Consider the following 25,625-nt stretch of genomic DNA (forward strand, 5'->3'; position numbering starts at 1 on the left):
CCTTTTCTTCTTGTAATAATTTGGGATTTTGTTATATCTATTCTTTCTACTATAAACCATCATCATGTTCTTAGACTGAATGAATGTGAAGACAGTGTCTTTGGTTAAATATAAATATTACAGTAAGGTTGATTAGCATCTCATTTAGCTGAAAAAGTAAACTTTTTAATGATTATAATATTTAAAGTCCCATCTTCAAAAATCCAAAATCGGTGTTTTCCATTTATTCATTATTAATACTTTAGCTTAAAGAGAGAACTTTATAGTAACAGGTAATAGGAATTGCTGTTATGTACTTTATAGTAGCATTGTGTAACCTTAACCTTTTTTTAAAAAACAGATCATTACTTCTTGCTGATCTTGACAAAGAAGAAAAGGAAAAAGATTGGTATTATGCTCAACTTCAGAATCTCACTAAAAGAATAGATAGTCTTCCTTTAACTGAAAATGTAAGTAACTTGGCAATTTGACTTATTTTAGACTTTAATAACTTGATTTTTAGAAGTACCTAAATTATCTATTAAAAATCTAGGATAACTACATTTATAGTTACTTGTAAACTAAAATATGTTTTATCTAACTTTCAACTTGAATATATAATTGTTAATAAGTTTTTATTTATAAAGATAAAACTTCATGTGTTCAAGTAAATATTTATATTAAGCCCCAAGTTAAGCTCTATTAAGTTTGAATCTTAGAGGACTCAGGATTTAACTAGGCAGCTGGTTTTTTAGTCTGTGTATTGAATTGCCAAACATATTCTGTAGAAGTGTTCATCTCCATCTGTCTATTTTATGGACCATATTCCAGGAATCATGCTTGATAGTTTTTTGTTTTATTTTGTTTTGTTTTTTGTATTTTTCCGAAGCCAGAAACGGGGAGGCAGTCAGATAGACTCCCGCATGCGCCCGACCGGGATCCACCCGGCATGCCCACCAGGGGGCGATGCTCTGCCCATCTGGGGCGTCGCTCTGTTGCAACCAGAGCTACTCTAGCGCGTGAGGCAGAGGCCACAGAGCCATCCTCAGCGCCCGGGCAAACTTTGCTCCAATGGAGCCTTGGCTGCGGGAGGGGAAGAGAGAGAGAGGAAGGAGAGGGGGAGGGGTAGAGAAGCAGGTGGGCGCTTCTCCTGTGTGCCCTGGCCAGGAATTGAACCCAGGACTCCTACACACCAGGCCGATGCTCTACCACTGAGCCAACTGGCCAGGGCCAATCTGATAGTTTTTTAATAAAAATATCTTTGAAGATAATTTGAGTTCTGTTTCAGTTATTGTAAATGACAATAGCTGTTGGCATGGATTTAGAACTTTTTTCATGTACTAAAGTTTGTATATTTTGCAATTATAACTGTATAAAAAATATTTAATCTTGTCATTCTCTCCCTCCCCACCCCACCTTTCCTTGTTGACTATCTTAATTCATGGAGGTGGCACATACAAGAAAATTTCTGAAATATAACAATATTTCAACTGTTCATAAATTTTTTTGTAATATTTAAAATATATATATTTTAAGAAGATATATTTAAAATATATCTTCATCTGTTAGCTTACATTTTTTATTTCCTAATAGCATTTTTGAATAACATAATAAAACAAAAATAGAAAGAAGAAATACCTTTTCCAAAACATGTAGCCGGGTTTCTTGAGTGGGCATTGTCTGGCAGGCGCTAGAAATAAAAGCTTAAGTGCTTAGTCATTGCCCTTACTCATGGTTTTGAGAGAGAGAGAGAAAATCCCCCTTCACCACCTTCCTGGGAACTAAGGAGACACAGGTAGTGAAAGAACAATTGTTAGAAAGTTGTTAGCAAAAGAGGATTAGGAACTCAGGAGGGTTTGGCAGAATTTTTACTCTTATAAACAAACATACCAAGTATAGTTTTGTTCACCATTTACTTTGGTAATTAGAATATACAAATTTAGAGTCCAACTGCATGTAGTGATGTTCAGAAAAGGGCTCAGATACATGTAACAACTCAAGAGCAGTTTGTTAATGTTGAAATAAAGATAAGTTGTCAAATAAATTATTCCTTTATGAATTCATTTAATAATCACATTTATTTAATAGATTATATAAGAAATTATTGTAGCTTATTTGGCAACATAGCCAATTTAAATTGCTTGCATTTTATAAATACAAAATATTATAAGCAGATTTGCTTATAATATTGGGAAGCCAAGTTAATAACACTTTCATATGGAAATACTTATCAAAATATATACATTGCTTTTAAAATATCAGATCTAAAGCACGTTATTGCAACATGCTGTGTCATGTTCTTTTTTTCAGGAGTGTTTAGGAAATGGGGGACATATGAGTGGAGTTACAGCTGGCTAATTGGGAATTAGAAGTAAAACATGCAGACTTTCTTCTGTATTGCAATCCATAATTTGTGTATGCCTGTGAGAATACAGTCTGCATATGAATGAGAAAAGGGTCAAAGCTCCTCTTAAGTTAACTGACAATACAATTTGGAGTCCTTGGGCTCACAGAATTCTGAGTCAGACATATGTCATATGCACCTTTCTCTTGGGCATCAAGAGCTTGAAAAATCTATAGCACTTCCTTATTCTCTTCATAGCACAATGACTTACTATTTTATTTAATTATATTTTAGCCTTTATCACCTCTTGGGGGCATGTGTTTATAAGTTTCATTATTTCGTCCTTTTATCTTTTTGTATGCCTAGAAGTTATCATAGTGCCTTGAATTTTAATTAGGACATTAGTAAATTGTTGACTGAATTATACTTACTCTGTGAAGCAATACTTCTTTTTGTTTGTTTCTACTTTGTTTCACTTTTGGATTTTTACCAAAAAATGTGTGTTCACTTTTTCCTCACAATTTATGATTATTTATATGACATAAAAGCTTTTTCTTATCCCATTTTCTGGATTTTGCAAATAGACAAGTTCTCTCTGTTTAGTTGGCATGTATATGGTGATTTTTACTTTAAATTGAGGTATAAACTTAAGGATGAAGGGCTTGTTTTTTTACTTTTCCATTTGTCTATATTAAGATGCTATTTTTAAGTAATTAAAAATAATACCTCTTCAGTGGAGAAGAATCATAGGGAACTAAAGGCAGGCTTACTGGACCAATTATATATATTAAATGAAGTAATAGTACAATTTAACTAAAGACATTTGTGGCTATGAGGCAATAAAGAATGTTTCAATTCTGCATTTCATATCAGGGACCCAGACTGAGCAAGAACCTTTAAACTTAGGGCTCCTTGGAATAAAATATAATTTACTCATGCACCAAAAACTAATAACGTATTTGCTTATTCTTTTTCTTTTTGGTGTGTATGTGCTTTTTTGATTTTATTGATAAACATACAAACATGAGATACTAACATTTTAATTTTATTTGTGGTTTCAGTTTTCCTTACAAACAGATATGACCAGAAGGCAATTAGAATATGAGGCCAGGCAGATCAGAGTTGCGATGGAACAACAGCTAGGAACATGCCAAGATATGGAAAAACGAGCACAGGTAACTGATTTATTATTCAACTGAAACCAGCACTAGCTAAACTATCGGCCTGTCTTCACTTTGGGACTGTGGCTGCTGGGCAGCATAACTGTTGCTCACGTAATTCTGCTTCCACTATATTTCATCTTCCTGACACTGTTCTGCTTTGCCTTGGAATTATAAGAGGGAAAAGAGTTAGATGCTGGTCATCTGGTAGCTGGTAGCTAGTTCCAGTCCTTCTTTGAAATTTTTACTTCTTGTAATCTAAGTGTGTATAATGACATTCAGAATACTGCTCTTCAAGTTGTACACTTAAAAGAAAAAAAGAAGCCCTGATTCAAGGATGTAGGAAGGAAACATATAAAAGATCTTTGGGAAAGATGAAATGAATTGGATGGTGAACACTTCCATATTTCTACCTTCAACTAATACCAAGAAAGAATATTAACTGGCTTTGTTATTTGTTAAGCAGTTCTACATATTGAATTTAGACCTTTTATGTTCACACAAGTGTATTACTGTTTTTAAGCCTTCAAGAGACTTTGTTGATTGCCTTGTCTTATTTCAAAGCAAGCATGGAGAATTAAAAACCCAAAACAAAAAAAATATTGGGACATACTGGAGGGAAAACATTATTTGAGAGATTTTTCTATAAATAGCAAATGAAAGGGAGGGCCTACATTCATATGCGTGATATAACTGCATTTATGTGTTATTTTATAGTTTTAAAATCGCTAATACAGGACATTTTACATTTTCCAGAGTCTTTATCTTTCATGTAGTAGCTTCCTAAACATAATATATATTTCACTTATTCTAGAGTGTGGTGCCAGACTTAGGTGATTCCTAAACGCCATATATATAGTTCATGGTCTGTACTTGTTAGTTTCACAGCAAAGCTAAAGGCTCATTTAATAACATACATATATTTGTATGTGTGTGTATGTATGTCTGTGTGTATGTGTGTGTGTGTATATATATATATATATGTAAAACATAATATAACCTTTTCTTTATGTTTCCCCTCACCCCATTCCATTCAGATTAATGTCTTAAATACCAAAAATAAAACTTAAAAACAAGTGTAAAATACTAATTATAAAAGATTGATAAATTTTACTGTATTAAAATTAAGAATTTATCTTCAGGGAACTTAAAGAAAGTAAAAAGATAAGTTACAGCTTGAGAGAAGATAATTATCACCATATAACTGACAAAAGAATTTAAATCGAGAATATATAAAGAATTTCTAATTACATACTATTTTAAATTTAGTATTTGTAACATTTGGGATCTAATGGAATTACTCTAAAATGTCAAGCCAGTTTGTTTTATTTACAGAAAAACATGAGGAACAGGTTTTTGGTTTGCATGAATATTTGAAATACTGTATAGAAGTTAGTTTTTCTGTATCTGTTAATGTGTTTGTTTTTAGAGATCCTCAAGAAACAAAATCACATAGTAGATTTGAAAATTCTTGTGTAATACAAATGTAGATAGGTGTATTCCAGGCAGTTTAATCCATATCCTAGAAGAGAGATTAACTTAAATTCTTTCTTGGCCATGTTGTTCAGATACATGCTGATATAGTCATTTTTATTTTATTCTGGAATACAATGTTCTTTATTTTGGTAGTTAATATTCTAAGGAATATTATTCCGTATTTTTAGAAATACAACAAACATACATTTATTATGGAAATAGCAAGGTTAAGGTTAAAGAAATATTGTAGACAAAGTATAAAGGCAAATAATGGAAATGTTTGTAGCATATACGTTTTGTTTTTGTTTTTGTTTTTGTTTTTTAGCGAGAGAGACAGATAGAAACAGACAGGAAGGAAGAGAGATAAGAAGCATCAGTTTTTCTTTGTGGCACCTTAGTTGTTCATTGATTGCTTTCTCTTATGTGCCTTGACCAGGGAGCTACAGCCAAGCCAGTAACCTTTGGGCTCAAGCCAGCGACCATGGAGTCATGTCTATGATCTCATGCTCAAGCCAGTGAGCCCGTGCTATAGCTGGATGAGCCCGCGCTCAAGCAAGCGACCTCAGGATTTCGAACCTGAGTCCTCTGGGTCCCAGGCTGATGCTTTATTCACTGCATCACTGCCTGGTCAGACTGTAGCATATATATTTAAGGAGTTAATATCCCTGATATACATGGAGCACCTATAAATCAATTGGAAACAAGATAACCAAATAGTAAAAGAGTCAAAATGTATGAATGGTCCCATCACAAATAAATACAAGTGGTTAATAAACAATTACAGTGCTTAAACATCATTATTCATCAGGGAAATATAACATAAAATAGGTTGTTTTTTGGGTTTTTTTTTTATTTTTTTTCTGAAGCTGGAAACGGGGAGGCAGTCAGACAGACTCCCGCATGCGCCCGACCGGGATCCACCCGGCACGCCCACCAGGGGGTGATGCTCTGCCCATCGGGGCATCGCTCTGTCGCAACCAGAACCACTCTAGCGCCTGGGGCAGAGGCCAAGGAGCCATCCCCAGCGCCTGGGACATCTTTTGCTCCAGTGGAGCCTCAGCTGCAGGAGGGGAAGAGAGAGACAGAGAGGAAGGAGAGAGGAATGGGTGGAGAAGCAGATGGGCGCCTCTCCTGTGTGCCCTGGCCGGGAATCGAACCTGGGACTTCCGCATGCCAGGCTGACGCTCTACCACTGAGCTAACCGGCCAGGGCCAAAATAGGTTGTTTTTATGTTAGTGGTTGTGGGTTGTGATGGTGGTAGTTTTATTTAGTTTTATTTGTTTTTTGGCCTATTAGACTGGCAAAAACTGTACAGTATAATGGCATGCAGTATTGGTGAGAGTGTGAAAGAAGCAGTTTCTACCCTGTTGTAAGAATAAATTGATACATTTATGGAAGAGAGGGTAGTACTCCCTGTCAAAATAAAAATACCTGTGCCTTCTGACCTGGTGATTCTGTAGGACTTCTAGGAGTAGGTCCTACAGAAATACTAAGGCAACAAGAATACAGCTATCAGTTTTTTGTTTGTTTTTTGTTTTTGTTTTGTGTTGGGTTTTTTAAATTTATTGGGGTGACATTGGTTAATAAAATTATGCGTGTTTCAGATGTACAGTACTGTAATACATCAACTGTATTTTGTATTATGTGCTCACCAGCCCTAGTCAAGTCTCCTTCCATCACCATTTTCCTCTTCTACCTCCCCCACCCCTTTCCTTCTGGTAATCCTCATACTGTTGTCTTGTGTCTATAAGGGGTTTTTTCTTTGTTTAATCCCTTTACCTTTTTCACCCAGGCCCCCAACCCCCACTCTCTGACAGCTATCAGTCTTTTTTCTATCAATGAATGTTTCTTTTTTTTTTTTTCTTTTTAGAGAGACAGACAGGAAGGGGGAGAGATGAGAAGCTCAATTTGTAGGTGCAGCACTTTAGTTGTTCATTGATTGCTTCTCATACATGTCTTGAACAGCACGTTGCAGCTAAGCCAGTGACCCCTTGCTCAAGCTGGTGACCATGGGGTTATGTCTGTGATCCTGTGCTCAAGCCTGGTGACCTCAGGGTTTCGAACCTGGGTCCTCAGTGTCCCAGGTCAATGCTCTGTCCACTGAGCCACCACCTGATCAGACTTTCTATTTTGTTTGTTGGTTTATTTTGTTCATTAGATTCTACATATGAATGAAATCATATGGTACTTGTCTTATTCTGACTGGCTTATATCATTATCATTAGCATAATGCTCTACAGGTCCATCCAAATGATGTCATTGCTACACTATTTGTAAGATATTAACGAAAAGAGACAACTTCAGTGTTCATGTGTTAGGGGAATTATTTAATAATTTGGCCAGAGAACTCCTTTCCCTCCCAACTATGCTTTGGTGACTGACTCAACATGTAAAGCAAGAACGGCCAGCAATTGGGCCCAGAAGTTGACCTCAAGAAGATTTGAGGCCATGAGAAAAGATGTGAGATCTCATTTGCAAGGTGACAGGATAGATAAGAATTCTAAATAAGAGCAGAGTGAAAGTGTTTTAAAACATAAGTATTTAGCCTGACCAGGCAGTGGTGCAGTGGATAGAGTGTCGGACTGGATGCGGAAGGACCAAGGTTCGAGACCCCGAGGTCGTCAGCTTGAGCGCGGGCTCATCTGGTTTGAGCAAAAGCTCACCAGCTTGAGCCCAAGGTCGCTGTCTTGAGCAAGGGGTTACTTGGTCTGCTGAAGGCCTGTAGTCAAGGCACATATGAGAAAGCAATCAATGAACAACTAAGGTATCGCAGTGCACAACGAAAAACTGATGATTGATGCTTCTCATCTCTCTGTTCATGTCTGTTTGACCCTGTCTATCCCTCTCTCTGACTCTCTCTTAAAAAAAAAAAGTATTTATAAAAAGCAAACAGAAATAACAGGGTTATCACCATTGCAGTTAATGTTGTTGGGGTCCTTGCTGTCCCACTATTATTTAACTTTGTTTGGAGGCTCCATTAATGCAATTAGAAAAATAAAACAGGTGGTAAAATACCTATTTCCAGCTAGAAAGGGAGAGACCATTAATAATTGTCATTGGTAAATGATGATTGTTTGTCTAGAAAAGCCTTAGAGAATGAACAAAAAAATATTTAAACAAATTGAGAATTGAGTAAGGTGACTGGAGTTAAGATACATTATACAAGTTAGTAGCTTTTCTCTAGTAGCAGTAGCTACCAGCTGAAAATGGAAATGTTCTCACACTAACGGGAAACTTTAAAATACCTAGAAAAGACCCACATGAAAAATATAAAATTACTAAAGAACATAAAACAGGACCTTAAAAATAAACCTCAGATGGTAACTAGACTTATTGTAGTGATCATTTCAGTGTATGCAAATACTGAATCATTAATATTGTACACCTAAAACTACCATGTTTTTTGCTCCATAAGATGCACCTGACCATAAGACACACATAGGGTTTTAAGGAGGAAAATAAGAAAAAAAATATTCTGAACCAAATGATGTTTTAAAATATTTTATAAAATATAGTAACATGGTTATATTTCAATTTAACTCAGTTTTTTAAAAAAAATAAAGAAGGCTGGATGGGAAGATTTCAATATCCTAAAAATGTCTGTATTTTTAAAATTAGTATACAGGGGGTCCTTGGTTTATGACATTCTTGACATACATTTCAAGTTTGCAACGCTCACTCCCATAAAAACTAAAAAAATTGGGACGTGAGTGTTTCAGCTTAGGCCGTTAGCATCATATGTACGAACGACATGGGTGAACTAGTTTGGTTGCACACAGTGGAAGAATACTCAGTAATGTGGTGTGTGAATGAGGGAGTTGCTGTCCCCTGGTACACTTACCTACACCTTTTTGGACTGTTAAAAGCACAAGTGTTCTGTTTGTGTTAGACTAGAATGTGTTTCAACTTACACCAAAATTTGGGTCACGTCACTGTCATAGGAACAGAACTGTCGTAACCGGAGGACCCCCATATAAATATAACATGGTTCTAGTTATAATCCAAATAATTTTTTGGAACTTGGAAAATTATTTTTAAGGTTTATAATATAACAGTTTCCAAAAGTACTTAAGAAAGATATCACAGTGAGTGGGGATTTACCATTCATTAAAAATTACAGTAAAGGCTCTAGCCAGTTGGCTCAGTGGTAGAGCATTGGCCCAGCATGTGGAAGTCCCAGGTTCGATTCCTGGCCAGGGCACATAGGAGAAGTGACCATTTGCTTCTCCACTCTCCCCCCTCTCCTTCGTCTCTATCTCTCTCTTCCCCTCCTGCAGCCAAGGCTCCATTGGAGCAAAGTTGGCCCCGGGCACTGAGGACGGCTCCATGGCCTCCACCTCAGGCACTAGAATGGCTCCAGCCACAATGGAGCAACGCCCCAGTTGGGCAGAGCATCACCCCCTGGTGGGCATGCCGGAGTCTGTCTGACTGCCTCCCCACGTCTAACTTTGGAAAAATACCAAAAAAAAACCAACAACAAAGAAAACCAGTAAAGATGTCTCAATAATTAAAATGTGATAGCACAGGGCTAGACATAAGCAAATGAATAAGAATAGGGAGTAGAGCCTGATCAGGCAGTGGCGTAGTGGATAGAGTGTTGGACTGGGATGCGGAGAACCCAGGTTCGAGAACCTGAGGTTGCCAGCTTGAGCGTGGGCTCTTCTGGTTTGAGCAAAGGGTTACTCAGTCTGATGTAGCCCCACAGTCAAGGCACATATGAGAAAGCAATCAGTGAATAACTAAGGTGTCACAACGAAAAACTGATAATTGATGCTTCTCAGCTCTCTTCGTTCCTGTCTGTCTGTCCCTGTCTATCCCTCTCTCTGACTCTCTCTCTGTCTCTGTAAAAAAAAAAAAAAAAAAGAATAGGGAGTAAAAGGAGATGTAAGAATATATGGAATCCTTATATGATAAAAGTTACATTATAAAATGGGGTGAAGTGGTAATAATACAACTACCAATCCATTTGGAGGAGGAGGAATCAATTAGATCCCTACCTCACATCTGTACAAGAAAAATTACAGATGGATTAAATATCTAAATGTGAAAAAATAATCTAAAATTAATAGAAGAAAATATAAGACAAAAGAGATTTTCTTAACTAGAAATGGAAACCCAAAAGGCCTAACCACGCAGTGGTGCAGTGGATAGAGCGCTGGACTGGGATGCGGAGGACCTAGGCTCAAGACCCCGAGGTCGCCAGCTTGAGCGCGGGCTCATCTGGTTTGAGCAAAGCTCACCAGCTTGGACCCAAGGTCGCTGTCTCGAGCAAGGGGTTACTTGGTCTGCTGAAGGCCCACGGTCAAGGCACATATGAGAGGACAGTCAATGAACAACTAAAGTGCCACAACAAAAAACTGATAATTGATGCTTCTCATCTCTCTCTGTTCCTGTCTGTCCCTGTCTATCCCTCTCTCTGACTCTCTCTGTCTCTGTTAAAAAAAAAAAAAAAAAAAAAAATGGAAACCCAAAAGTAATAAAGAGGGAAAATAAATTTATTTTGTAAAATTTTAAAGCATTATCTTGCAGAGGATAAAATAAGGGAAAATATTTGTAGCATATAAAAGGAAAATGGTCAATATCTCTAAAATTATAAGAATTCCTACAAAATAATAAGAAAAAGACAACTCTTTTTCAACAAGCAGGGGATGTAATCAGTCAATTTATTGAAAAGAAAATACAGATGACTAGTAAAACATACAATGACTAGTAAACATTTCAGGGAAACTGAAAACAAAATCCATTCTTGCTTGTGCCTGTGTGAGGTTGTTGGTTTTCAGCTACCTCTGTTAACAGTTTAATTATTTATTTACTACTTTATTTGATCACATATTTAGCCACTTGTTGTGGTGTCATCCATCGATGACAGTATTATGTAAACAAATGGACATGGCTATGTGACAGTAAAACATAATTCACAAAAACATGGCTAACAGGCCCTAACTTGCTCATGTCTGCTCTGGGTTATATAACTGAAAGCATAATTGCTGGCCATTAGTTAGTTATGAGTGTTCTGAACTAATGTTTGGCAGGTTGCACTCAAAATGACTTTATGGATTAGTATGTGAGAATTCCTTTTTCTTCTGCATGTCTTTAGTACTTGAATCAGACTATATATATAATTAACAACCATTGAGCAATGAAATGTGTTGTTTATTTTATACTTCCTTGAATACTACTGAGGTTGAATATCTTCATATATTTATTAGAATTTTGGATTTTCTATTTGTTCATATTCTTACCATTTTCTATTATATTAAATATCTTATTCTTAAATATTTGACAGATGTTGGCCCTGTCCGGTTGGCTCAGTGGATAGAGCATAGGCCTGGCATATAGATGTTCCAGTTTGATTCCTGGTCAGGGCACACAAGAGAAGTGACCATCTGCTTCTCTCTCTTCTTGCCCTTCTCTCCCTCTTCCCTTTTCACAGCTAGTGGCTTGATTGATTCCAGCATCACTGGGCACTGAGGATAGTACAGTTGGAGTATGACAGCCTCAGGCACTAAAAATAGCTCAGTTGATTTGAGCATCAAACCCAGACAGGGGTTGCTGGATGGGTCCAGTTGGGACATATGTGGGAGTCTGTCTCACCATCCCCCTCCTCTCACCTAAAAAAATATATATCTTTGAGGGCCTGACCTGTGGTGGCGCAGTGGATAAAGCGTCGACCTGGAAATGCTGAGGTTGCCGGATCGAAACCCTGGGCTTGCTAGTCAAGGCACATATGGGAGTTGATGCTTCCAGCTCCTCCCCTTCTCTCTCTCTCTGTCTCTCCTCTCTATCCCTCTCTGTCTCTCTCTCCTCTCTAAAAATGAATAAAATAAAAAATTAAAATATATATATATATCTTTGAGAGATGTTTTAGTATCCTCTTGATGCCAATCTGTTGTAGATAATATATATCACAATTCTCCTTTGCCAAACCTGTTACCTATTTTAGCTTCATGATAAAAATTAATTTTTATTATAAAGCTAAATTAATTATATTAACATATTTGTGCTTTCTATGACCTATTTATATATTATTTCCTATCCGGAAGTCATCAAGTACCTACCTATTATTTCTAATAGTTTTAATGTTTATTTTTACAATTAAGTCTTTGTTTTATCTCAGATTTGCTATTATGTTGATTTGGAGGTAGAGATCTAATTTTATACATATACACACATCTTAAAATATGTGTATGTATAACTATTTAGTTTAAAATATTTAATATAAGTATATTTAATATTAATATTTACTATTTAATTTTAGTATATTGTTTTATTAATGATTGTTAATATATAATATATTAATTATATGTTCACATATACATATATACAGGTACATGAATATTTATGTTGAATAATCTTTATTTTTATTTATTTATTTATTTATTTATTATTCCCCCCCGAAGCTGGAAACAGGGAGGCAGTCAGACAGACTCCCGCATGCACCCGACCAGGATCCACCTGGCATGCCCACCAGGGGGCAATGCTCTGCCCCTCTGGGGCGTCGCTCTGTTGTATCCAGAGCCATTCTAGCGCCTAAGGCAGAGGCCACAGAGCCATCCTCAGCGCCCAGGCCATCTTTGCTCCAGTGGAGCCTTGGCTGCGGGAGGGGAAGAGAGAGACAGAGAGGAAGGAGAGGGGGAGTGGTGGAGAAGTAGATGGGCACTTCTCCTGTGTGCCCTGGCTGGGAATCGAACCTGGGACTCCTGCACGCCAGGCCGACGCTCCACCGCTGAGCCAACCGGCCAGGGCCTGTTGAATAAATTTTTTATCATTCTGTAGGCTGGCCATTGGAAAAGACTGATTTATTGAACCCCACTATTTTCCCATTGATTAGTAATGCCATCTCTGGCATATGCTAAGTTCATCTTTTCTGGATATTGCAGGACTCTGTTCCAATAGTCTAATTTAGTTTCTCTGTGCCTGCACTGATACCATATTTGTTTTATTTGCTCTAGTTTTAAAAATCTTGGTACCTGGGAGGATGAGTTCTTATTTTTGTTTGTAAAAATGTGGTTATATTCTGTCTCATTACTCTTCTATTTGAAGTTTTGTATCAGCTTATCTAATTCAAAGAAAAGCCTTTTAGGCTTTTGATTAGAATTACATGTAATGTATACATTAATTTGAGGAGAATTTATCTTTACAATATTGAGCCTTCTTGATTGAAAGGATGGACTTGAAAACCAGACCTCTTGCTTTTAATCTTAGGCCTGTTAATTTACCAGCACTGTGATCTTGGATCAACTGCCTGCCTCAGTTTTCTCATTGTTAAAATACAGCTAATGGTAAACTATAAAATGTAAGGATTAAGTGATTTAATACATGTCAAAGCACTTAGAATCATGTACATAAAAACATTCAGTAAATATTAGGTATTATTAATTTCATATCTCTATTCATTTAGGTCTTAAATTATGTCATTGAATAAAGCTATTATACATATTTTAAAGATTTATCCCTAGATATCATATAGTTTCTGTTGCTATTTTGAACTGGATTTTCTTTGAGTACATTACTAAAGTACATTTAAGTAATAAGTATCCAGTAATCTTCCCGAAGTGTTTTATTAGATTGTCTCATAAGTTTAAGATTTTTTTGATTTTAAATAAACTGTCATATATTTGCCAGTATGACAATTTTATCTTTGCCAGTACTTTCTTTCTTTGTATTGTGTAAGAGCTGTAATGCATATTTTTTAAGATTTATTTTTATTAAATTTAAGGGCAATGTTGTTTAATAGGATCATACAGCTTTCAGGTGTGTACATGTCTATGGTACATGATCTGTACATGGCGTTGTGTGCCCATCACCCAAAGCAAACCATCTTCCATCACCATGTATTTGGCCGCCCTTACCTCTAATATGTCTTTGAATAAGAAGCAGGCTATTGGTCTTCTTTGTCTTGTCTTGACTTAAAAGGGGCTTCTATAATTTCACTCTTAAGTATTTTGTTTACATAAGGTTTATGATAGATACCTTTTGTCAAGTTAATTTATTCTCTATTCCTAATTTGCTGAGGTTATCCTAAATCTGTATTGAACTATGTTACTACTGTAATTTTTTAAAATCTGTTTTTCGAAGTCATACCAACTCCGTACTCCTGAACAATTAAGCACTTTTTATTAAACATAATGTCATACATATTCAAGAAAAATACTGTTGGCCTCCTCCGTTTTCCTGTTGAGAAACAGAAACACAAGGGTTGTCTTGTCAGAAATCATCCACCTCAGTGGACATTAAGACAGACTTCACTTCAGGATTTAGTGATACATTGGCAATATAGAAATGTAATGTTGCATTATTCCATACGTAGGTGGGACATAAAAGTGAGACTAAGAGACATTGATAAGAGTGTGGTGGTTACGGGGGGAGGGAGGAAGAGGGAGAGGGAAAGAGGGAAGGGGAGGGGCACAAAGAAAACTAGATAGAAGGTGACAGAGGACAATCTGACTTTGGGTGATGGGTATGCAACATAATTGAACGACAAGATAACCTGGACATGTTATCTTTGAATATATGTATCCTGATTTATTGATGTCGCCCCGTTAAAAAAATAAAATTATTATAAAAACAAAAACAAAAAAAGAAATGTAGTGTTATGGAGAGGAATATTAGCTATAATTTATACTTTTATCCTCTAAATATTAAAATTTTTAATTTAGGACTTCATTGGAGGAGGGTATCTAGTCATATAAAGAAAGGAGAAATATTCAAATATTACAAAGCCAGCAATTGTGTATAGTTCCATTGTTTCTGTAAAACCAGGAAATATTTACCATCTGGTTGTAGAAGTGATTGTTCATCTTTATAATGTCTGTAGAAAACTACCAATAGTATAGGCATTTGTCCTTCAACGTATTTTCATGATGTAAGTTAGACTCGGACCTGTTTATTAATATTTATCTTACGTTCACTATTTTCAGATCCATGGTAGAGAGAATCAGCATAGTGTTAGTGTTACAAAGGTAGGGAGGGAAGAGGTTTTTTTTAATTTTGTGAGCACAACTTCCATTCGTTTTCTGTATTTACATAGTATTGGATAATAGCAGTAAACATTTTTACTATGTCAATAAGAAGAAGACATGGCTATTTAAGCAAAACTAGATATGATCAAAGGGTAATTTTATTAGTTTTTAAATTATATATACTTGAAGTACTTTTATTATCTATTGGGGTATACATGCTCAGAAATCTTTTGATGGGGCTTATAGTCAAAAATGTTTGGGAACAACTTTATCTACTAACATTTATTTCAATCAGAACAATTACTGTTATAATACAATTTTTCATACCTCAATATTAGGACATCAGCTACAGAATTATTTCAGAAAATGGTACAACATTAGCAGTACTTGTATTTGAAACCTGTATATTCGATCTATCATAAAGCTAATTAAAAGTAATTTCAGTTTATAAGATTTTTACATATAAGTGATTTGGTTTTTCCTACTTTCACTAGTATTTATACAAATTAAAGCAATATCTAGCTTTTTCTAAAAGGACTTTTTCCACTGTTTCAGTCCCATATTCTTTGATCTACAGTTACTGCTTTCTGTTTACTTGAAGTAAACAGATAGTAAGAAAAAGCTTGACCATCAGTGAACCCATTACTGGAAATAAAAATAAACTTGTAATAGGAATAACTTTGGGGAATGTTTATCCTCCTGTTTAAAACCTGATGTTTATTAAAACAAATCAGTTTTTCTTTACAAGCATGCCATGTTTTATATAAATATAAATAATGGATTTTTTATTATATTATACTGACATCTGAATTAATATAAAGGATTAAATTCAGGTGTAATTTTCCCTTCATTGAAATATTTTTTTAGATTAACTTTTAAACAATTTTTCATAGTACCTGCGTTATGTACAATTTGACATATAGTTGTACTATTTTGCTAAACAGAGCTATAGATCTGTTGTATAAAGTTGGGTATGTTAAAAAATTGAACTGAACCTAATGTCATCAGTCTTTGAATATATATAAATATCTAACTTCTAATGTAAGAATTGTCTGACATAATCCTGAGAATGTTAAGTGGTAGCCATAGAATGATTATTTACACTAATATCTTTAATAAAAAAGATCTAATTTGGTCACTTATTTTATTTTAGCAAAGAGTAACCAGAATTCAACAAATTGAGAAGGACATACTTCGTATACGACAGCTTTTACAGTCCCAAGCAACAGAAGCAGAGGTTAGTAAACATCTTTATTGTTTTCAGATATAAATATAGGTATTTATTATAAGAAAAGAAAATATATATAATTAATGTGACATCATTGAAATATAGATGATTAGAGAATTGAGATATTTTGTTTTTCATGAAATTAAACTATCAAAAACCTTGACTACTATGATTTTTCCTATAACTTTTAGACAATTAAAATTTTATAGAGCCATACAGATACTTTATTTCAGTTGTCAATTTACATATAATCAGAAAACTAATTTAATTTGGCTATTATCAGCTGGTAAATAAGAAATTTTCTTCTGGTAATCCATAGTAAAAATTGATGCTGCACATTTATCTATGCTTACTCCACAAACCTCATTAAAATGACAGTGAGAGACACAATGAAACAGTCACAAAGACTAGGTGAGGTGACATCAATAAAGTTTTGGGCCTGACCAGACAGAGGCACAGTGGGATAGAGCATTGGACACACTCCCAGGTTCGAAACCCCAAGGTTGCCAGCTTGAGCACAGGGTCGCTGGCTTGAGCGTGGGGTCATAGACATGATCCTTTGGTCATTGGCTTGAAGCCCAAGGTTGCTGGCTTGAGCCCAAGGTCAGTGGCTTGAACAAGGGGTCACTCGCTCCACTGTAGCCCCCCCCCATCAAGGCACAGATGAGAAAGCAATCAATGAACACAAAGGAGCCACAACGAAGAATTGATGCTTCTCATCTCTCCCTTTCTGTCTGTCCTTGTATATCCCTCTCTCCGCTTCTCTCTCTCTGTCTCAGTCACAAAAATAAAATAAAACTTGGGGAGCTAGAAAGCAGGTAAACAAATGCAATATTCTAACATTTGGTAGAGAATTGACCTACAGTTTAACAATAGGAAGTTAGGAAGCAACTTGTTTTATATTATAGAGTCTTAAAAAGTTCCAGAATTGGTTACGCTAGATACCTTTGTATATGAGGATTAAAATGGGGTCCAAAAGTAAGAGGATGATTTAAAATTTGTTAAGAAGCTAGTAGAGGCTCCAGACCTCTCTTCAACTGTGCGTAACTGGGTGACTGCTCCTTTCCAGTCCGAGCAAAAGATGAGTTATTTGAAAGGATAAACTAGGGGTCCCCAAACTTTTTACACAGGGAGCCAGTTCACTGTCCCTCAGACCGTTGGAGGGCCGCCACATACAGTGCTCCTCTCACTGACCACCAATGAAAGAAGTGCCTCTTCTGGAAGTGTGGTGGGGGCGGATAAATGGCCTCAGGGGGCCACATGCGGCCCACAGTTTGGGGACGCCTGGTAAACAATGAGTCTTTGAATAGGAGTAAGCCTAGAATTGAAGTTGGATGTACCATATTAAAAACTACATTAAATAACAATTTACTTATCGAATGCTCAAACCTTCATTGGTATCCAGGCTTACAATACAGGCAAGTTTCCGGGAAGCAACTTCTCTAAGAAATATGTCTAACATCCCCAAAAGAGATCTAAAGACATTGACATTAGAAGATTTCTCAATAAAATAATTCATCTAGACTAGCCTACAGGATAGCTGTAGTTAATAAGCTTCATCTCTCAGGCATAAGAGTTTCACTTAACTTTTTCATAGGTGTCCCACTCTTAAATATGGTTGGATAACTAAGGACTTCAGGCATTTTAAGAAAGTTTCTAGGCCCTCGCTGGTTGGCTCAGTGGTAGAGCATCGGCCCGGCATGTGGACATCCTGGGTTCAACTCTCAGTCAGGGTGCACAGGAGAAGTGCCCATCTGCTTCTCTCTCTCTTTCTCTCTCTCTTTTTCTGTTCTCCTTTCCTCCTGCAGCCATGGCTTGATTGGAGCAAGTTAGCCCCAAGCACCATGGCCTCTGCCTCAGGCACTAAAAAATGACTCCAGTTGCAATAAAGCAAGGGCCCCAGGTGGGCAGAGCATTGCCCCCTAGTGGGCTTGCCCAGTGGATTCCGGTCAGGGCTCATGTGGGAGTCTGTCTCTGCCTCTCCTCCTCTCACTAAAAAAAAAAGAAAAAGTTTCTAATGCGAAAGAATTTAGTGAAAACAGATACTATGCAGGAAGAAAACTTTTGAAAAATAAAGCTAGTATCAATATTCTCAGATAAAAGATAATGCATCCAAAAAGGAAGAAAATGATGGTATATAAAAGGAACATTTAGAGAATTTTTAAAAAAAAGAATTTTGGGGAATTAAAATTGTGATAGCAGAAGTGAACTCACTAGAAATATTAGGAAAATTTCTCAGAAAGTAGAACAAAAAGATAATAAGATTGAAAATAGAGAAGACAAGAAAATCAAAGTATTATAGGAGTGTTTAATAGCCAAATGAAAGAGGAGTTTCTGAAAGAGAATGGAAAAGTTCTCGGATACCTACACTGGATATCCTACAGTTCAGTTAAGTTTTGGTGCTACCTAATGTAGACCCTTACAGAGGTAAAGTCATTCATAAGACGGGCTTCACTTCAGGCACCAGCTGCAAGTTTTGGATGTCCCCAGGCCATCTTCACTTTGCCCACCTTGCTGTAAATTCCACCCCAGATGGATGTACTGCAGTGGAATTCAGTTCCAAAACTACCTGAAGTTAGCATAGACCCTACACATTGGGGCCAGAGTCCTTCACAAGACTGCCCCCATTTCAGTGCCAAGGCACCCATACTTCTGCCCAGCTGACTACAAATTTGGGACTTCCCACAACCCCCTTAGGTTTGATAATTCCTTAAAATGACTCAGACTCACTGAGAGTACAACACTTACAGTTACAGTTTTATGATACAGCTCAGGAACAGAAATAGAGAAACATGTAGGGCAAGATATGAGGGTAAGGACCAGGCGGCGCAGTGGATAGAGCATCGGACTGGGATGCGGAGGACCCAGGTTCGAGACCCCAAGGTCGCCAGCTTGAACGCGGGCTCATCTGGTTTGAGCAAAGCTCATGAGCTTGGACCCAAGGTCACTGGCTCAAGCAAAGGGTTACTAGGTCTGCTGTAGCCCCACGGTCAAGGCACATATGCGAAAGCAATCAATGAACAACTGAAGCAGTGGTTCTCAACCTGTGGGTTGCGACCCCAGTGGGGGTCGAACGACCAAAACACAGGGGTTGCCTAAAGCCATCGGAAAATACATATTTATTATACAATACATTTTTAAATAAAATATTTCGCGACCCACAGGTTGAGAACCGCTGAACTAAAGTGTCGCAACGAAAAACTGATGATTGATGCTTCTCATGTCTCTCCATTCCTGTCTGTCTGTCCCTGTCTATCCCTCTCTCTGACTTTCTGTCCCGGTAAAAAAAAGAAGGTAAGGAATGGAGGATGCAGAGCTTCCATGTTCTATCCTCATAGAGTCTGGACATACCACTCTCCCAGCATGTAAGTTTTCATCAGCCAGAAAGCTCCACTGAGCTTTGGTGTCCGGAGTTTTTATTGAGGTTTCATTATATAGGCATGCTTGATTAAATAGGTGGCTACATGACTTAACTCAGTTCCAGCCTCTTCCTCTCCCTGGAGGTCAATCTGGCCCAGAGTTCTAACCCCCTAGTAATACGGTTGGTTTCTCTGGTGACCAGCACTGAAACTTTCTTGGGGCCCTCCTTGAGGCACCCTATTTGCACAGTAAAATCAAGGAGTTCCAAGGGTTTTTGAAGTTCTGTCTCCCAGAAATGAAGGGACAAAAGATATATTTTATATTATACCATACCAGCCTGTAAATTTAAACCTCTAATCAAACTGCCTATTAAATTTGAAAGGAGAATGTACACTGCTTACAGAAATTAGAGGATCAGGAAACATGTAGGTACTTTCAGCCTTTTCTATAGTGCATTTTCACCAATGAAATAAAAGTTGGTTTTGCATCTCATTTGCATAGTTGAACAACTTTCTTTGACTTGTCATTTGGGTGTTATGACCCTTTTGGTTCGATTCCCCCCATCAGGGCACACAGGAGAAGTGCCCATCTGCTTCACCCCTCCCCTTCTTGCTTCTCTCTCTCTCTCTCTCTCTCTCTCTCTCTCTCTCTCCCCTTCCCTCCTGCAGCCATGGCTCGATTAGCATGAGTTTCCCCGGGCACTGAGGATGACTCCATGGCCTCCACCTCAGACACTAAAAAATGGCTCTACTTGCAACAGAGCAACAGTCCCAGATGGGCAGAACCGGGGCACCTGTGGGAGTCTGTCTCTGCCTCCCCTCCTGTCACAAAAGAAAGAAAGAAAGAGAGGGAGGGAGGGAGGGAGGGAGGGAGGGAGGGAGGGAGGAAGGAAGGAAGGAAGGAAGGAAGGAAGGAAGGACGGAAGGAAGGAAGGAAGGACGGAAGGAAGGAGGGAGTAGGGAAAGAGAGAGCGAGGAAGAAAAGGAAGAGGAGAAGGAAGGAGGAAAAGAACTAAAACCCCTTTTTAAATTATTTTGCTGTTTTTAGTTTTTTTATTGCATTATTGTCATTTTTCTAATAGAGATCACAGAGAAAATCTAGAAAATGGAGAATACTGGGGATTTGACACTTATAAATTAGTTTATATGCAATATAGACAAGAAGAGATTGCTGCCAAATAATTTCTCCACCACTAAGCAGATTGTGCTTATTGCAGTGCTTATCGCACTGTCTCTGCCTTACCTCCCAACAGTTCTGGTTTCGTGTCTAGATGCTGCACATAATTCAAGGGGCATAATTATTGCACATGATTCAAATTACAAAAGGGCATAAGAGACAACCAGTGCTGCTACTTGTGCATTATTTCTGACAGGTTATTTAAGAAACAGTGAGAAAAATCATAACATGGTTTTTAAAAACTCTAGATAATAAGCCAGTGAAAAATATTTATTAAAATCCTCTGCAAAGTACTTACAACTCAGTAATAAGGAGACAGCCCAATTTAAAAATGGACATAACAGTTGAATAAATATTGCATGAGAAAAGATACAGGAATGGCCAATGAACAGATGAAAAGATGCTCAACATTATTAGTCATTAGGGAAATACAAATCAAAACTACAGTGAGGCCTGACCAGGTGGTGGCACAGTGGATAGAGTGTCCCAGGTCCCAAACCCTCAGGTCGCCAGCTTGAGTGCAGGCTCGTTCAGCTTGAGTACGGAGTCACTGACTTGAGCATGGGGTCATTGACATGATCCCATGGTTGCTGGCTTGAGCCCAAAGGTCGCTGGTTTGAACAACGGGTCATTGGCTCAGCTGGAGCACCCCATTCAAGGCATATATAAGAGGCAATCATTGAATAACTAAAGTGCCACAACTACGAGTTGATTCTTTTCCTCTCTCCCTTCCTGTGTCTCTGTCTCTTGTCTCTCAAAAAAAACAAAAACAGTGAGGTGCCACTTTACATCTGTTAGGATGGCTGTACTCATAAAGACAGTCGTAATAAGCATTGGCAAGGATGTGAATAAATACAGTGTTGGTGAGACTTTAAAATGGTACAGCCACTTGGAAAACTGGCAGTTTCTCAAAATATTAAACATAGAGATACCATGTGACTCAGTATTTCTACTTTTAGGTATCTGTCCAAGAGATGAAAGCATGTGTCTACACAAAAACTTTAACTTGAATTTTTATGGCAGTATTATTCATTCTAGCCCAAAAGTAGAAACAATAAAGTATATATTGCCTGGTGAATGAATACAGATATGGTATATCCTTATAATGAAATACTCTTTGGTAATAAAAAGAAACAAATTGATGATACATACTATAATGTGGATGAACCTAAAAAACATGCTAAGTAAAAGAAGCCAGACATGTAAGTCCACATATTCCATTGAGAAGAAATGTCCAGGAAATGTACATTTATAAAGACAAATTGGTTGCCTGGAGCTGTGGGTAGTAATGAGGATTATCTGTAAATAAGCACAAGAGATCTTATTAGAACGATGAAAATGTTTTGCAACTGGATTGTGGTCATACTTGGTAGATTTAATAAAAATCATTGAATTGTACACTTAAAATGGGTGAATTTTGTGGTATGGAAATACCTCAACAAAAAGCATATATTTTAGTCCTAGTTATCCAGTAACAATAGGAATGAGGAAAGTAGTTAGGATTCAGAACAGCTTCTTTGCCTTCAGTGTTAGCACTAGTTTTAGACAGTGATCAGAGATGCAGGCACATCTGTAGCCTAGGATCAATGAAAGAATAAAGGGAAGTAAATAAGGAAGGAGGAGAAAAAGTAATAGCCGTAAATGTTAGCTATTAGTTTGGGCTCTGCAATCAGACTCTCTGGGTAGTCTGTCTCTGTCATTGACTAGGTATGTGACCTAAGGCCAGATACTTCCCTGTGTCTCAGTTTCTTCGTCAGTAAAATGGGGATAATAATTTCACTACCTCGTAGAGTTGTTATGAGGATTAAATTAGTGTATGACAAGTGATAAATGCATAGTAAACATTAGATTTTTTTTTTAAACTTCATCCTATTCTTCCTTATCATCATCATCAAATGAGCCTGGTAGTCCTGAATGTCTACTATGTTTCTTTGGATCCTCCATTTTCCCTCCATTGGAAATAACTATTTCAACCCTTTCTCCCTTCCTCTAATAATTCCACCTCCTCCTTCACACAGAAAACAGTAGCTATCAGAGAAACTATGTCTCCTAACAGGAAGCATTGTGCACTACTTCCTTCTTGCACTTTGGATTCTCAATTCCTGCCTTCTTGGGAACATTTTACTTTTTTCTCTCAAGTATTTATCATCTTCCTCTTCTGTAGCACCTTTCCATTGACAATTAAACAGAATCAGATCTTATGTTTAAAATATAAAATGAACCTTCCTCAATTCCACCCCTGCCTGCAACTGTCTGTCTTCATCTCCCCTTCCCTCCCTCCTTGTCTTTTCCCAGTCCCCACTCTAAAGGTGTTTCTAGACTCCAAGTCTACATTTCTCCTCACCATTTACTCTTTTTTGTTTGTTTGATTTTTGTTTTTGTTTTTGTTTTCTTTTTGTGCGCACGTGTAAGAAGCGGGGCGAGCTGAAGGGAGAGAAATGAGAAGCATCAGCTCATAGTTATGACACCTTAGTTGTTCACTGATTGCTTCTCATATGGACCTTGACTGGGAGGCTACAGCTGAATCACTGACCCCTTGTTCAAGCCAGTGACCATGGGATCATATCAAGGATCCCACCCTCAAGCCAGCAACCTCAAGATTTCCAGGTCAACACTTTACGTGCCACCACCAGTCAGGTCCCACCATTCATTCATTTTTTTTTTCTCAAGTGAGAGGAGGGGAGATAGTGAGACAGACTCCCGCATGTGCCTCAATCAGGGTCCACCCAGCAGCCCCCATCTGGGGTCGATGCTCAAATCATCCAAACTATCCTCAGTACCTGAAGCCAACACTTGGACCAACCAGGCTATCCTTGGTGCCCATGGCTGATGCTCGAACTAATCAAACTGATCGAGCCACTGGCTGTCAGGGAAGAGAGTAGGGGATGGAGGGAGGGGAAGAGAAGAAAATGGTCGCTTCTCATGTGTGCCCTAACCAGGAATTGAACCCGGATGTTCATGCCCCAGGCTGACACTCTATACACTGAGCCAAGCGGCCAGGGCCACCCTTCACTCTTAATGCAAGCCAATCTAATTTACATTCCCATAATTTCACTAGCATGGACCATCCGTGACTTTCATATTGTTAATTAACTTGATATTTTCAGTCTTCATCTTAACACTTTTCACATTATTGAGTACTTCTTGTTATTTGAAATTATTTTTTTCTTGGCACATATGACAATATTTTTTTGGTGTCTTTCCACCTGTTTGGCCTTTAAGGGCTCATGTTCCTTTATGTGGATGTTAACTGTAGGAATTTCTTAAGGCTTATTTCTCTTTTCTGTGTATTGTCCCTTCCTAAGACCATCTCATTTGTGCTTAGAGTTTCAGTTACCATCTGTATACTATTGGTACTTAAATTTGTTTTTCTAGCCCTGAGCTCCAGACTCCTAAATCTGTGTGCCTACTCTGCATCTCCCCTTGTGTCAAAGGCACTTTAATCCACCATAGCTAAAACATAATAAAAGGTCTCTTCCTAAGTCTTCTTACCACTCTCCCTCCTTCAGAAAACCTTTATCCTCTTTTAAGTTATTATCGATCTTTATTATTAACACCATTCTTATTCAGATGTGTGAGCTAAGGAACATAGGAGTAATTCTTGACACCAGTTCTCTTTCTTCACACACCGTACCCAATCTACCACCAAGTCCTTCAGATTTATCTCTGTGTCTCCACTTCTTTTATCTCCATCACTGCTTCCTTAGTACAAAGTGCCATCATGTCACACTTACATAAACACGTTAGCCTCCAAAGTGATATCCTCTGTTTCCTATTTACTTAGACCCCTGCTCTGCAAACTGCGACTCGCGAGCAACATGCGGCTCTTTGGCCCCTTGAGTGTGGCTCTTCCACAAAATACCACGTGCAGGCGCTACCTCGATAAGGAATGTACCTACCTATATAGTTTAAGTTTAAAAAATTTGGCTCTCAAAAGAAATTTCAATTGTTGTACTGTTGATATTTGGCTCTGTTGACTAATGAGTTTGCTGATCACTGATCTTAAACCATTTAAAAATTGACTTTAGCCTGACCAGGGCGTGGCACCGTGCATAGAGCATCAGCCTGGGATGCTGAGGACTCTGATTTGAAACCCCAGGTTGCCAGCTTGAGCCTGGGATCATAGACATGACCCCATGGTCTCTGGCTTGAGCCCAAGGTCACTGACTCAGCTGGAGTCCCCTAGTCAAGGCACATATGAGAAAGCAATCAATAAACGACTAAGGTGCCGCAAAAATGATTTGATGCTTCTCATCTCTCTCCCTTCCTGTTTCTCTGGGTCCGGCCCTTCTCTCTCTCTTAAAAAAAAACTGACTTTACAAAATCAATTTACATAAAACATTTTTCATTAATATGCTCATATTAGTTATTTGGGAGCAAGAATGTGATCTGAGAATCACTAAAATTCAACAAAATCAGTATTTTACTGTCTTTCTGTTCTCTTCATCCCATGATTCTCTGTTATGCTAAAACAAGCCATGCTTCCTTCTATTTCCAGGTCTTTTATATGATCTTCTGTTTACATAAAACCTTCATCCTGTACCCATGTCCCTTTTCTTAAAACTCCTCTATTTATTATTCAGATCTTAATTCAAGCAGGTCTTCCTAAGAGAGCTCTTCCCCAAACCCCCAGACCATATGACTCCTGTTACATATTCTTTTTTTTTTTTTTTTTTTATAATTTTATTTTTTTAATGGGGTGACATCAATAACTCAGGATACATATATTCAAAGATAACAAGTCCAGGTTATCTTGTCGTTCAATTATGTTGCATACCCACCACCCAAAGTCAGATTGTCCTCTGTCACCTTCTATCTTGTTTTCTTTGTGCCCCTCCCCACCCCCTATCCCTCTCCCATTCCCCCCTCCCCCTGTAACCACCACACTCTTATCAATGTCTCTTAGTTTCACTATTATGTTCCACCTACATATGGAATAA

The 25,625-nt window shown here is 37.7% G+C and overlaps 1 protein-coding gene across 11 annotated transcripts in view; it reads left to right on the plus strand.

The window, feature by feature from the left end:
* Positions 1–25,625, plus strand: part of APC (APC regulator of WNT signaling pathway) — a 157,945-nt gene that overhangs the window by 75,797 nt on the left and 56,523 nt on the right. For all 11 annotated transcript variants that reach the window (XM_066274046.1, XM_066274049.1, XM_066274052.1 and 8 more), the window contains 3 exons: positions 341–449; positions 3,385–3,498; positions 16,075–16,158. In XM_066274046.1, coding sequence (XP_066130143.1) covers positions 341–449; positions 3,385–3,498; positions 16,075–16,158 — 307 coding nt within the window. The remainder of the gene's footprint in view (positions 1–340; positions 450–3,384; positions 3,499–16,074; positions 16,159–25,625) is intronic.

The sequence above is a fragment of the Saccopteryx bilineata genome, chromosome 4 (assembly GCF_036850765.1).
Source record: "Saccopteryx bilineata isolate mSacBil1 chromosome 4, mSacBil1_pri_phased_curated, whole genome shotgun sequence".
Lineage (NCBI taxonomy): Eukaryota > Metazoa > Chordata > Mammalia > Chiroptera > Emballonuridae > Saccopteryx > Saccopteryx bilineata.